At 54.1% G+C, this 13,065-nt stretch overlaps 2 protein-coding genes across 2 annotated transcripts; both read left to right on the top strand.

Moving 5' to 3' along the window:
• The first annotated feature begins 723 nt into the window (after positions 1 to 723).
• Positions 724 to 3,158, top strand: LOC129204586 (outer dense fiber protein 3-like). The gene is made up of 6 exons (XM_054820812.1): positions 724 to 955; positions 1,325 to 1,525; positions 1,747 to 1,848; positions 2,194 to 2,315; positions 2,761 to 2,901; positions 3,066 to 3,158. Exons 1-6 carry the CDS (start codon positions 724 to 726, stop codon positions 3,156 to 3,158), a joined length of 891 nt encoding a protein of 296 aa, XP_054676787.1.
• Positions 3,159 to 10,213: 7,055 nt separating this feature from the next.
• Positions 10,214 to 12,646, top strand: LOC129204585 (outer dense fiber protein 3-like). The gene is made up of 6 exons (XM_054820811.1): positions 10,214 to 10,445; positions 10,815 to 11,015; positions 11,237 to 11,338; positions 11,684 to 11,805; positions 12,251 to 12,391; positions 12,554 to 12,646. The coding sequence occupies exons 1-6, from the start codon at positions 10,214 to 10,216 to the stop codon at positions 12,644 to 12,646; spliced, it is 891 nt and encodes a 296-aa protein (XP_054676786.1).
• The last annotated feature ends 419 nt before the right edge of the window (positions 12,647 to 13,065 follow it).

Raw genomic sequence — 13,065 nt, 5'->3', positions numbered from 1 at the left:
AAGTACAGGGGAAGCACATTTATCTTGTGCCAGAATGTGATGGTTTTGGTGCTGCGTGATGGCTTCTGTCATGCCTCAAACATGGTAACTAGCTTTTCTTGCATAACCTAGAAAGTACACACGAGTCTGCACAATTTCTTCTGCACTTTGGGAAAGGCCTCTCTTGCCTCTGTTTCCAAGGACAAACTCCCTAAAGCGGCACCACAGAGGTATTGCCACACCTTGCTAAGCGAGAGCTCCCGGCAGCAAATTCTGCTTACTAACACCAGGCCCACGTTGCCCTTGCCAGGAAAAAAAAATGTAGATTAAGACACATGCGGAAAATAAGAGGCGAAATAGAAATTCCAGGTGTTCAAATGTACATTCTTATTATTACGTGAGCCCAACAGTATAAGAACGTAAGGCTGCTAGATTAAACGCGTGAACGCCATCAGTTTTTCCCTCGTTGCGTGTTTCTGCCGTGCACACGTCATGAAGGTCTGGCCCTGCAAGCTGGACTTCCCCAGCTCTCAATCAGTCCTAGGACACAAATGTCACATCTGCCACACGCCAGGAGCCTGTATGAGGTCACAGTGCACTTCCGTGACGAGCCAAGGCATGTCCCCAAGGCCACCTGGCAGCAGGCACCAGAACCTCTCCTGACCGAGAGGTTGCCTGCTCACCCTCGCCGCGCTCCGCGACCGAGAGCTGCAGCAGTCAAGTAGTTCATCCACTCCAAGTCTGATGGCCAAGGCCGAGAAAGGTGAAGCACTGCTGCTCCTCCCAGGGAGGTTTCGCACCGGGCCTCTGTCAGGGAAGCCCTTCGGTAACTCTTCTGCTCTTGCCGTAGGCTTTGTAGCCACCTCCAACACGGACGGAGCCTACGTGGGCACCTGGAGACCTCATCGCCCACGAGGTCCCATCCTAGCGCAGTTCACCAGCCCGGGACCCAAATACTCAATCCCTGGGACAACAGGTAAAACCACCATCGCAAGGGGGGTGCACCACACCCACTACCTCCAGGGGACAAGCAGCCACAGCTCCATTCCCCTTTGCTCCAGGCCTCCATGCTCTCATGCCAAGTTAGCTGAGCAACTGTTTTGGGGTGCAATACTTCATAACAATAGCATTTTGGCGGTATTCTGATGAATTGCACAATGCCTACGTCGTTCTTGCTGGAAGTCATTGTACCATCGTGTTGGCCTGCTGGCATCATGCTTGGAGGAAAAAGTCGCACAGGAAGGGAATTTCTTCAGGCCAGCAACTCCAGCCACTCCACTTCTTAGAAACTAGCTTTAAATATGCCGTTGCAGGCAGGTGTCCTTTCACAAGCTTTTCTTCCTAGGATACCTGGCTCACAATCCCACCAAAACCAAAGCCCCTGCATACACATTGCGAGGGGCCAAACCACCCATGACAGACAGCTCGTCTCCGGGTCCTCGGTACTATGTCCAGCCCTCCATCACCAGGCATGGGAAGCACACGGCTCCAGCACAGCACATTTGCGGACTTCCCAAGGTGAAGACAGAGATCACCCCTGGACCAAGTGAGTACCATTTCTCTAGCACTTCCTTCAGGCAAGACAAGCGCGCCTTCCTTTTGCCCTGTGCTACCGGCGTACAAAACGTCAGCTTGCACCCTGAAGAGGCTTCAGAGGTTTCCAGACGGAAAGCGAACAAGGCTGAGCGCCTCCTCCTGACCTTTCCCCTTTGGCTTGAGGAAAAGAGCCCAGCTTCACTGCTTTTCTCTGCTTCTCCTCTGCCCTAGGCGACTACTCCACCGACAAGGCCGACAAACACCTCTACCAGTGCGCGCCGGTGCAGTCCATGGCCTTCCGGCACAAGGCTCTCAAAACCAACCAATCTCCAGGTGAGGGAACTCGGGCAAATACGCAAACACTTGCAGCCTGCGTGCCCTCCAGGGAAAATGTGCCGAGCGGCTTTTTCAACAGGCCTAGGGAAAAGCCTGCACAGCAGGACAAGCTTGCTTGGTGTCCCAGAGCACCAGCTTCTCCCACCCCACAGAAGGACTGGCAACTCAGGCTTGGAGCTGCCAACACACGCTGCATGCGACAGAAGACGGAGGCATTGGGAGGAGGGGCGAGGCATCCTTCCTGCTCCTTGTAGCAGGCTTGGCAGGCTGCTTCTCTCCCGCTCTGGTACCGCTCCTCTCCCTGCAGGACTCACACGCGCTCTCTTCCCATTGCCCTTCCAGGTCCTGGCACCTACACCCTGCCTCGGCTGGTGGGACCCAACACAGCCTACACCCACGCCAGCCCGTGCTACTCCATGAAAGGGAGGAGTAAGCACAATGGCTTTGCTGAAGACCTCTCCAAGGTGAGCTATGCGTCTCTGCTCTCTCACGTCAGCAGCTGAAGCTCAGCTTCTCTCCTCGGGGCAGAAGGACTCCAGCGCCTGCTGCAGCCTCTCGTAACGCACGCTTCTATGCGCCAGCGGCAAAACCCGAGAAGCCACGGGGTCCCCTGGCTCTCCTGCTGTTAACAGTGGGAGAGGGGATGCTCTGTTGACACCTGCGGTGCCTCGTTTTCCAGCACTAACAGTTCTGGTGGGGCAAAGCTCATCGGCACTGATGGGAACCTCCCTCCTCCTCGGGGAAATCTGCCTCTCTGCAGGGAAACAGGAGGTGCCCTTGTTCCCATCGCTCCGCGCCCCTCACACCACTTCTCTGGCCAGCCAGCTCAACTCGCGCAGCCCCTGTGGGCACTTGGCAAGAATCGGCACCTGCCTTTTGTACCCAGCAACCTCCCCGCCTCTCTTACAGACGCCAGGTCCTGCTGCGTTCCCCAAAGTGGAACTGGACATCTACAAAAAGAAGGCTCCCATGTACACAATGGGAACCAAAAGTGGACTTGGAGGCGAGAAAACAGTGAAGCCAGGGCCAGCAGACTACTGCCTGGGAAAGGTAAGGCAGCCTGCCCTCTCCTCCTCTGCTTGTCAACAACCAGCCCTTAAGCATCTCCCCCTGCTGACAGGGCTTCTGAGAACTCAAGACCGCCTTGAAGACGAGTCTTTTTGAAAACAAGGCACCACGGTCACCTGTTTTTCTTCTCACTTTTCTCCTTCCAGGTGACGCTGACCAGGCCCCAGGCACCTGCTCCCACTTTTGGACTCCGTCATTCCCTCTACACCACTCCTCTAATATCTTTGATAGAACTCTAATAAAACAACGTACCCCCAAAGATCTGGCCTGTTTGCCTTCATCTGTGGGAAGAGGGGCTGTGCATGAGTGAGGACAATCACCTCTCTCCATTTCACGTCTACGCCTCAACCAAGACATGGCAAGACGAGGACGAGGGCAGAGCACCGAGATCAGCAGCGTAAGCCAGGCAGAGAGTTCTGACAGCACTCTTTCACCTGAACGGAGCTAAACACTGCCCCGTGAAAGCAGTCCAGCCCTTCCCCACATGCTCTGCCCCCATAGCCAAGCGTCCCACAGGCACGGGGGGGGGACCCCCAAGGACTGAGCTGCAAACGACAGCTTTGTTGTGTGAGACAGGAAGAGCTCAATTCTTCCAGAAGATAGCGTGAGCTTTATTGTACTTCTTCACAGTCCATTCAAAATGGGAGGGACCAACGATTACACCCAACAGCGTGCACCAGCATCTCGGCTGTGATGGATGGCAGAGTCCGTCAGGCCTTGGGGAACAGACCTTTGCTCTTCTCAGCAACCTGCCAGGAGACGCGCCCTGGCCTGACAGAGGTGTTGGCAGACTTCAGCCCTTTGCACAGCTGCAAGGAGGAAACAACCCCATCTTCCCCAGCCCTCGCGGCCTACGGCACTGTGCAATTCTTTCAGGTTTCTACCACCGGGAAGTCACAGAAACCTGGAGATACTGAAGGCAGAGGAAGTTTTTTGCTGCTGCCCTACCTGCCCATCTACCTTTTCCCATTATTAGTCTGCCTGTACACCGAGGGTCACATCAAAGAACAAATGTTTCCTGCTGGTGATGTGAGATTGCCTTTAACTTGTGCCATGTATCAGGGCTGGAATTTGAAGTTCCCCGGCACACTTTCCATTTGTAATTGGCTGTTATCTCCAAGGGGAGCCTAACTGGCAAGTTGCAACCTGGTGACACTTCTCTACAGGGAGAAGAGGAAGGGCCAACGCATTTTCTCTTGGTGAGAGAGGTTTGGCTGTTTGGGAGATACTGTGGAACATGAGGGGGCTTCTTCAACTTTTCTCATCAGCTCATTTCAGTAATAGAGACTGGTGCTGGCTGCACGCTTAAGCGGACCATCAATCTCAGCTCTGTATGCCACCAAATCTCTTAAAAAGAGGGATATGGGCCAGGCTGGAATGATATATGTACCTAGAAAGAAAAATGGGAGCTTCTGCTTCTTGCATATACTGAGACGTGGCTTGTGAGTGCAATGGGAAGACTTGGTGACTGGATGTGATGGTCTAGGTATGTTGGCGTGAACTCCCCAAGCCTCTCGTGAATAGCGCAGCCAGCCACAGAGTGCTTGCTTCGGGGCTCCTTTTCAGCCTTGCTCGACTAGGATTCGAGGCCAATGATGTGTCTGTTCCGCCTTACTGTCTCCAGGAGAGCAAGAGAAACCCCCTCCTGCACGATCCCGTTACCACTTGGGGTGTTATCAGGAAGCTTGACAGAGCAGTGAATCATAGAATATTAAGGTTGTACAAGATCTCTAAGATCATCAAGACCAAACGTCGACCCAAAACCACCATGTCTACTAAACCATGTCCCAAGTGCCACGTCTACAGGTTTTTTGAACACCTTCAGGGATGGTCACTCCACCACCTCTCTGGCAGCCTGTTCCAATGCCTGACCACTCTTTTGGTGAAGAAATGTTTCCTAATATCTAATCTAAATCCCCCCTTGATCCAACTTAAGACCATTTCCTCTTGTCCTTTTGCTAGTTACCTGGGAGAAGAGACCAACACCCACCCGGCTACAACCTCCTTTCAGGTAGTTGTAGAGAGCAATAAAGTCTCCACTCAGCCTCCTCTTCTCCAGGCTAAATAACCCCAGTTCCCTCAGCCGCTCCTCATAAGACTTGTGCTCCAGTCCCTTGACCAGCTTCATTGCCCTTCTCTGGACATGCTCCAGCACCTCAATGTCCTTCTTGTAGTGAGGGGCCCAAAACTGAACACAGTATTTGAGGTGCAGCCTCCCCAGAGCCGAGTACAGGGGCACAATCACTTCCCTACTCCTGCTGGCCACACTATTGCTGATACAAGCCAGGATGCTGTTGCCCTTCTTGGCCACCTGAGCACACTGCTGGCTCACGTTCAGCCAGATGTCAACCAGCACACCCAGGTCCTTTTCTGCTAGGCAGCTTTCCAGCCACTCTTCCCCAAGCCTCTAGCGTTGCATGGGGTTGTTGTGACGAAAGTCCAGGACCTGGCACTTGCCTGGTTAAACTTCATACAGTTGGCCTCGGCCCATCGATCCAGCCTGTCCAGATCCCTCTACAGAGCCTTCCTACCCTCAAGCAGATCAACACTCCCACCCAGTTTGGTGTCATCTGCAAACTTACTGAGGGTGCATTCAATCCCCTCGTCTAGATCATCGATAAAGATATTAAGTTTGGCCCCAAGACTGAGTCCTGGGGAACACCGCTTGTGAGTGGCTGCCAACTGGATTTAACTCCGCTCACCCCAACTCTCTGGGCTCGGCCTTCCAGCTATTTTTTTTTTTTTACCTAGCGAAGAGTGCACCTGTCTATGCCATGAGCTGCCAGCCTCTCTAAGAGAATGCTGTGGGAGACAGTATGGAAGGCTTTACTAAAGTCCAGGTAGATAACATCCACGGGCCTTCCTTCAGCTCTCCGTCCCTGTCTTCCAGCTCAGGGGGCTGAATGCCCTGGGGACAACTGGTCTGACTATTAAAGACTGAGGCAGAGAAGGCATTAAGTACCTCAGCCTTTTCCTCATCCTTGGTGGCTGTGTTCCCCTCTGCATCCAATAAAGGACGGAGAGTCTCCTCAGCTCTCTTTTTGTTGTTAATGTATTTGTAAAAGCATTTTTTGTTATCCCTTACAACAGTGGCCAGATTGAGTTCTAGCTGGGCTTTTGCCTTTCTAATTTTATCTCTGCATGACCTAACAAGATCCCTCTATTCTTCTTGAGTTGCCTGACCCTTCTTCAAAGAGTGGTAGACTCTCCTTTTTTTTCCCCTGAGTCTCAGCCAAAGTTCCATGTTCAGCCAGGTCGGTCATCTTCCCTGCCGGTTCTTCTTACAGCACGTGGGGACGGCTTGCTCCCGTGCGTTTAAGACTTCCTTCTTAAAGAATGCCCAGCCTTCCTGAACCCCTTTTCCCTTCAGGACTGTCTCCCAAGGGACTCTCTTAACCAGTGTCCTGAGCAGGCCAAAGTCTGCCCTCCAGAAGTCCGTGTTAGTGGTTTTGCTGATCCCCCTCCTTACTTCACCATGAATCAAAAACTCTATCACTTCATGGTCGCTAAGCCCAAGACGGCCTCCGACCACCACATCTCCCACCAGTCCTTCTCTGTTTGTGAAGAGCAGGCTGAGCGAGACATCTCCCCTGGTAGGCTCGCTTACCAGCTGTGTCAGGAAGTTATCTTCCACACACTCCAGGAACCTCCTAGACTGTTTCCCCTGCTATGTTGCATTTCCAGCAGACGTCTGGTAAGTTGAAGTCCCCCACAAGAACAAGGACTAGCGGTTGTGAGACTTCTGCCAGCTGCTTGTAGAATGCTTCATCTGCCTCTTCATCCTGGCTGGGTGGTCTGTAACAGACTCCCAGCAGGATATCTGCATTGCTGGCCTTCCCTCTCATCCTTATCCATAAGCACTCGACCTTATTATCACAATCGTCGAGCTCTATACAATCGAAACACTCCCTAACATACAGAGCCACCTCACCGCCTCTCCTTCCATGCCTATCCCTTCTGAAGAGCTTATGGCCATCCATGGCAGCACTCCAGTCATGAGACTTGTCCCACCACGTTTCTGTGATGGCAACTAAGTCACAGCTATCCTGCTGCACAATGGCTTCCAGTTCCTCCTGTTTGTTGCCCATGCTGCGTGCATTGGTGTGGATGCACTTGAGCTGGGCTTTCAATTTCACCCCCAACACTGGCATGCTACCCCTAGGCTCCTCTCTAGTGAGCCTGGTTATACTTCCTTCCCACTTCGATCCTAGTTTAAAGCCCTCTCGATGAGCCTCACCAGCTCATGAGAATCCTTTTCCTTCTTTGAGATAGCTGGACTCCATTAGTCGCCAGCAGACCCAGTGCCATGTAAACCTCCCCATAATCAAAAACCCCCAAAATCCCACCGGTGGCACCAGCCTCTGAGCCACATGTTGATCAGTTAAGTTTTCCTGTTCCTTTCAGTATTCTTCCCTGCCACTGACGGGATTGAGGAAAACACTACCTGTGCTCCTGATCCTTCAACTAATCGTCCTAGTGCCCTGAAGTCCCTTTTCATCACTTTTGGACTTCTCTCTGCAACCTCATCACTGCCAACCTGCATAACCAACAGCGGATAATAATCAGAGGGCTGTACCAGACCAGGGAGTTTCCCGGTAACGTCTCTAATCCGGGCCCCAGGGGGGCAGCAGACTTCCCTGTGGGATGCGCCTAGTTGGCAGATTGGGCCCTCTGTTCCCCTCAGAAGGGACTCGCCTATGACAATTACCCTCCTTTTTTTCTTAACAGAGGCAGTCAAAAGGCAAGGGGTTGACTGACTCACCCTAGGCAACCCCCTAGATGGACCTTCACTTACATTCTCATTTACCTGGCCCTCCAGTTCCAGAGCCCCATATCTGTTGTATAAGGGAAACTGGGAGAGTGAGGGAGGCTGGGAGGGGATTCGCCTGCTACCCCAAGCAGGGACCTGTTTCCATTCCCCCTTGTCTCTAAGGTCCTCTCCTTCTACTTGGTGGCAAGAGGGTAGGGGATCCTCTGCTTCTTGTGGAGCACCCATCGGCTGCCTTGGCCTCAGGGATGATAGGGTGTGGCTCCACCAATCTATCTCCCTCTCATACTCCCCGATACCCCTTAATCTTTCCACTTCCTCTTTCAGCTCTGCCACCAGGCTGAACAGATCATCCACCTGGTCACACCAAAACCGGCTGTTGTCACTGCTGCCCTCCGGTCCCAGTGACAGGCTCACGCACTCCCTGCAGCCAGAGACCTGGACAGCTGTATGTTTGCATGGGAACTCCATGTGGGTTGCCATATTCCTTCTGTCAATGGCTTTCAGGCAAGTGGAAACCATAGCCCGTCCTCTCCTGGGAGGGGGATGACCACCAGGTGAGCTGCCCTTTAGAACCAGGATGAGTACCGTGCCCTACCCACACACCCAGCCTGCGCAAACTGCCTCGCAAACTGCCGCGCCACATCCTGCCTGCCCCCCCATCATTCGCCATGCTCCTGGCCGCTTGCGCTCCCTGGGGACTGCTCTTGTATGCGAGCGGGTTTGGCTGCCTTCGCTTTTGTCCCCGCCGAGTCAGAGCTGCCTCTCATCAGGAGCTCCCTCTCTTCTGCTCCGGGGAACCCTCTCTCTCCCTGTGCTTTTGCCTGTGCAGTTTTGCCGCTTTAGGAAGGGGCCCTCATGGCAATCCCCCGCTCCAGAGCCCTTCGCCTCAGTGGCTTTGCTGAAAGGGCGGGTACACGGGGTTTTAAACTGCCGCCTTCGCTCTCATCCCCGCCCACGCTGAGACAGAGGTGCCTCTCCTCAGCAGCTCCCTCTTTTCTGCCCCGGGGGGGCCACAGAGGAATCCTCTCTCTCCCTGTGCTTTTGCCTGTGCGGTTTTGCCACTTTAGGAAGGGGCCCTCATGGCAATCCCCCGCTCCAGAGCCCTTCGCCTCAGTGGCTTTGCTGAAAGGGCGGGTACACGGGGTTTTAAACTGCCGCCTTCGCTCTCATCCCCGCCCACGCTGAGACAGAGGTGCCTCTCCTCAGCAGCTCCCTCTTTTCTGCCCCGGGGGGGCCACAGAGGAATCCTCTCTCTCCCTGTGCTTTTGCCTGTGCGGTTTTGCCACTTTAGGAAGGGGCCCTCATAGCAATCCCCCGCTCCAGAGCCCTTCGCCTCAGTGGCTTTGCTGAAAGGGCGGGTACACTGGGTTTTAAACTGCCGCCTTCCCTCTCATCCCCGCCCACGCTGAGACAGAGCTGCCTCTCGGCACTAGCTCCCTTTTTCTGCCCCTGGGGGTACTGGCTTGGGAACCCTCTCTCTCTCCCTCTGCTTTTGCGTTTGCGGGTGGCAGCAGTCACAAGAGCAGAAAAGACAATTGTTTAAAAATCATGCCAGATTTTCAGAAGTAACCTCTGAGGAGGCTTAGAAAGGAGAAAGGATGGCATTTCAGGTGAGGAAGTCTCCAGGACAACTTTTGACATTCAGAGTCAACCACCCTGTAAAATGAAAGCCCAGCAGCTCACCTGTACGTGAGCCAGCTGCGGGCAGAGGCAGGGCGTACTAGGATGAGTTGGGCACTGCAGGACGCTTATCCCACCACCCTAAGCCTCCTACTTTCTCCTATAGCCAATAGGGTTGGGAAGTACAGGGGAAGCACATTTATCTTGTGCCAGAATGTGATGGTTTTGGTGCTGCGTGATGGCTTCTGTCATGCCTCAAACATGGTAACTAGCTTTTCTTGCATAACCTAGAAAGTACACACGAGTCTGCACAATTTCTTCTGCACATTGGGAAAGGCCTCTCTTGCCTCTGTTTCCAAGGACAAACTCCCTAAAGCGGCACCACAGAGGTATTGCCACACCTTGCTAAGCGAGAGCTCCCGGCAGCAAATTCTGCTTACTAACACCAGGCCCACGTTGCCCTTGCCAGGAAAAAAAAATGTAGATTAAGACACATGCGGAAAATAAGAGGCGAAATAGAAATTCCAGGTGTTCAAATGTACATTCTTATTATTACGTGAGCCCAACAGTATAAGAACGTAAGGCTGCTAGATTAAACGCGTGAACGCCATCAGTTTTTCCCTCGTTGCGTGTTTCTGCCGTGCACACGTCATGAAGGTCTGGCCCTGCAAGCTGGACTTCCCCAGCTCTCAATCAGTCCTAGGACACAAATGTCACATCTGCCACACGCCAGGAGCCTGTATGAGGTCACAGTGCACTTCCGTGACGAGCCAAGGCATGTCCCCAAGGCCACCTGGCAGCAGGCACCAGAACCTCTCCTGACCGAGAGGTTGCCTGCTCACCCTCGCCGCGCTCCGCGACCGAGAGCTGCAGCAGTCAAGTAGTTCATCCACTCCAAGTCTGATGGCCAAGGCCGAGAAAGGTGAAGCACTGCTGCTCCTCCCAGGGAGGTTTCGCACCGGGCCTCTGTCAGGGAAGCCCTTCGGTAACTCTTCTGCTCTTGCCGTAGGCTTTGTAGCCACCTCCAACACGGACGGAGCCTACGTGGGCACCTGGAGACCTCATCGCCCACGAGGTCCCATCCTAGCGCAGTTCACCAGCCCGGGACCCAAATACTCAATCCCTGGGACAACAGGTAAAACCACCATCGCAAGGGGGGTGCACCACACCCACTACCTCCAGGGGACAAGCAGCCACAGCTCCATTCCCCTTTGCTCCAGGCCTCCATGCTCTCATGCCAAGTTAGCTGAGCAACTGTTTTGGGGTGCAATACTTCATAACAATAGCATTTTGGCGGTATTCTGATGAATTGCACAATGCCTACGTCGTTCTTGCTGGAAGTCATTGTACCATCGTGTTGGCCTGCTGGCATCATGCTTGGAGGAAAAAGTCGCACAGGAAGGGAATTTCTTCAGGCCAGCAACTCCAGCCACTCCACTTCTTAGAAACTAGCTTTAAATATGCCGTTGCAGGCAGGTGTCCTTTCACAAGCTTTTCTTCCTAGGATACCTGGCTCACAATCCCACCAAAACCAAAGCCCCTGCATACACATTGCGAGGGGCCAAACCACCCATGACAGACAGCTCGTCTCCGGGTCCTCGGTACTATGTCCAGCCCTCCATCACCAGGCATGGGAAGCACACGGCTCCAGCACAGCACATTTGCGGACTTCCCAAGGTGAAGACAGAGATCACCCCTGGACCAAGTGAGTACCATTTCTCTAGCACTTCCTTCAGGCAAGACAAGCGCGCCTTCCTTTTGCCCTGTGCTACCGGCGTACAAAACGTCAGCTTGCACCCTGAAGAGGCTTCAGAGGTTTCCAGACGGAAAGCGAACAAGGCTGAGCGCCTCCTCCTGACCTTTCCCCTTTGGCTTGAGGAAAAGAGCCCAGCTTCACTGCTTTTCTCTGCTTCTCCTCTGCCCTAGGCGACTACTCCACCGACAAGGCCGACAAACACCTCTACCAGTGCGCGCCGGTGCAGTCCATGGCCTTCCGGCACAAGGCTCTCAAAACCAACCAATCTCCAGGTGAGGGAACTCGGGCAAATACGCAAACACTTGCAGCCTGCGTGCCCTCCAGGGAAAATGTGCCGAGCGGCTTTTTCAACAGGCCTAGGGAAAAGCCTGCACAGCAGGACAAGCTTGCTTGGTGTCCCAGAGCACCAGCTTCTCCCACCCCACAGAAGGACTGGCAACTCAGGCTTGGAGCTGCCAACACACGCTGCATGCGACAGAAGACGGAGGCATTGGGAGGAGGGGCGAGGCATCCTTCCTGCTCCTTGTAGCAGGCTTGGCAGGCTGCTTCTCTCCCGCTCTGGTACCGCTCCTCTCCCTGCAGGACTCACACGCGCTCTCTTCCCATTGCCCTTCCAGGTCCTGGCACCTACACCCTGCCTCGGCTGGTGGGACCCAACACAGCCTACACCCACGCCAGCCCGTGCTACTCCATGAAAGGGAGGAGTAAGCACAATGGCTTTGCTGAAGACCTCTCCAAGGTGAGCTATGCGTCTCTGCTCTCTCACGTCAGCAGCTGAAGCTCAGCTTCTCTCCTCGGGGCAGAAGGACTCCAGCGCCTGCTGCAGCCTCTCGTAACGCACGCTTCTATGCGCCAGCGGCAAAACCCGAGAAGCCACGGGGTCCCCTGGCTCTCCTGCTGTTAACAGTGGGAGAGGGGATGCTCTGTTGACACCTGCGGTGCCTCGTTTTCCAGCACTAACAGTTCTGGTGGGGCAAAGCTCATCGGCACTGATGGGAACCTCCCTCCTCCTCGGGGAAATCTGCCTCTCTGCAGGGAAACAGGAGGTGCCCTTGTTCCCATCGCTCCGCGCCCCTCACACCACTTCTCTGGCCAGCCAGCTCAACTCGCGCAGCCCCTGTGGGCACTTGGCAAGAATCGGCACCTGCCTTTTGTACCCAGCAACCTCCCCGCCTCTCTTACAGACGCCAGGTCCTGCTGCGTTCCCCAAAGTGGAACTGGACATCTACAAAAAGAAGGCTCCCATGTACACAATGGGAACCAAAAGTGGACTTGGAGGCGAGAAAACAGTGAAGCCAGGGCCAGCAGACTACTGCCTGGGAAAGGTAAGGCAGCCTGCCCTCTCCTCCTCTGCTTGTCAACAACCAGCCCTTAAGCATCTCCCCCTGCTGACAGGGCTTCTGAGAACTCAAGACCGCCTTGAAGACGTCTTTTTGAAAACAAGGCACCACGGTCACCTGTTTTTCTTCTCACTTTTCTCCTTCCAGGTGACGCTGACCAGGCCCCAGGCACCTGCTCCCACTTTTGGACTCCGTCATTCCCTCTACACCACTCCTCTAATATCTTTGATAGAACTCTAATAAAACAACGTACCCCCAAAGATCTGGCCTGTTTGCCTTCATCTGTTGTGGGAAAGAGGTGCTGCATGAGTGAGGACAATCACCTCTCTCCATTTCACGTCTACGCCTCAACCAAGACATGGCAAGACGAGGACGAGGGCAGAGCACCGAGATCAGCAGCGTAAGCCAGGCAGAGAGTTCTGACAGCACTCTTTCACCTGAACGGAGCTAAACACTGCCCCGTGAAAGCAGTCCAGCCCTTCCCCACATGCTCTGCCCCATAGCCAAGCGTCCCACAGGCACGGGGGGGGACCCCAAGGACAGCTGCAAACGACAGCTTTGTTGTGTGAGACGGGAAGAGCTCAATTCTTCCAGAAGATAGCGTGAGCTTTATTGTACTTCTTCACAGTCCATTCAAAATGGGAGGGACCAACGATTAC

This window comes from Grus americana, chromosome 3, assembly GCF_028858705.1.
Source record: "Grus americana isolate bGruAme1 chromosome 3, bGruAme1.mat, whole genome shotgun sequence".
NCBI lineage: Eukaryota > Metazoa > Chordata > Aves > Gruiformes > Gruidae > Grus > Grus americana.
The sequence above is the reverse complement of the archived record's forward strand: the minus strand, read 5'-3'. Positions and strand labels throughout refer to the sequence as shown.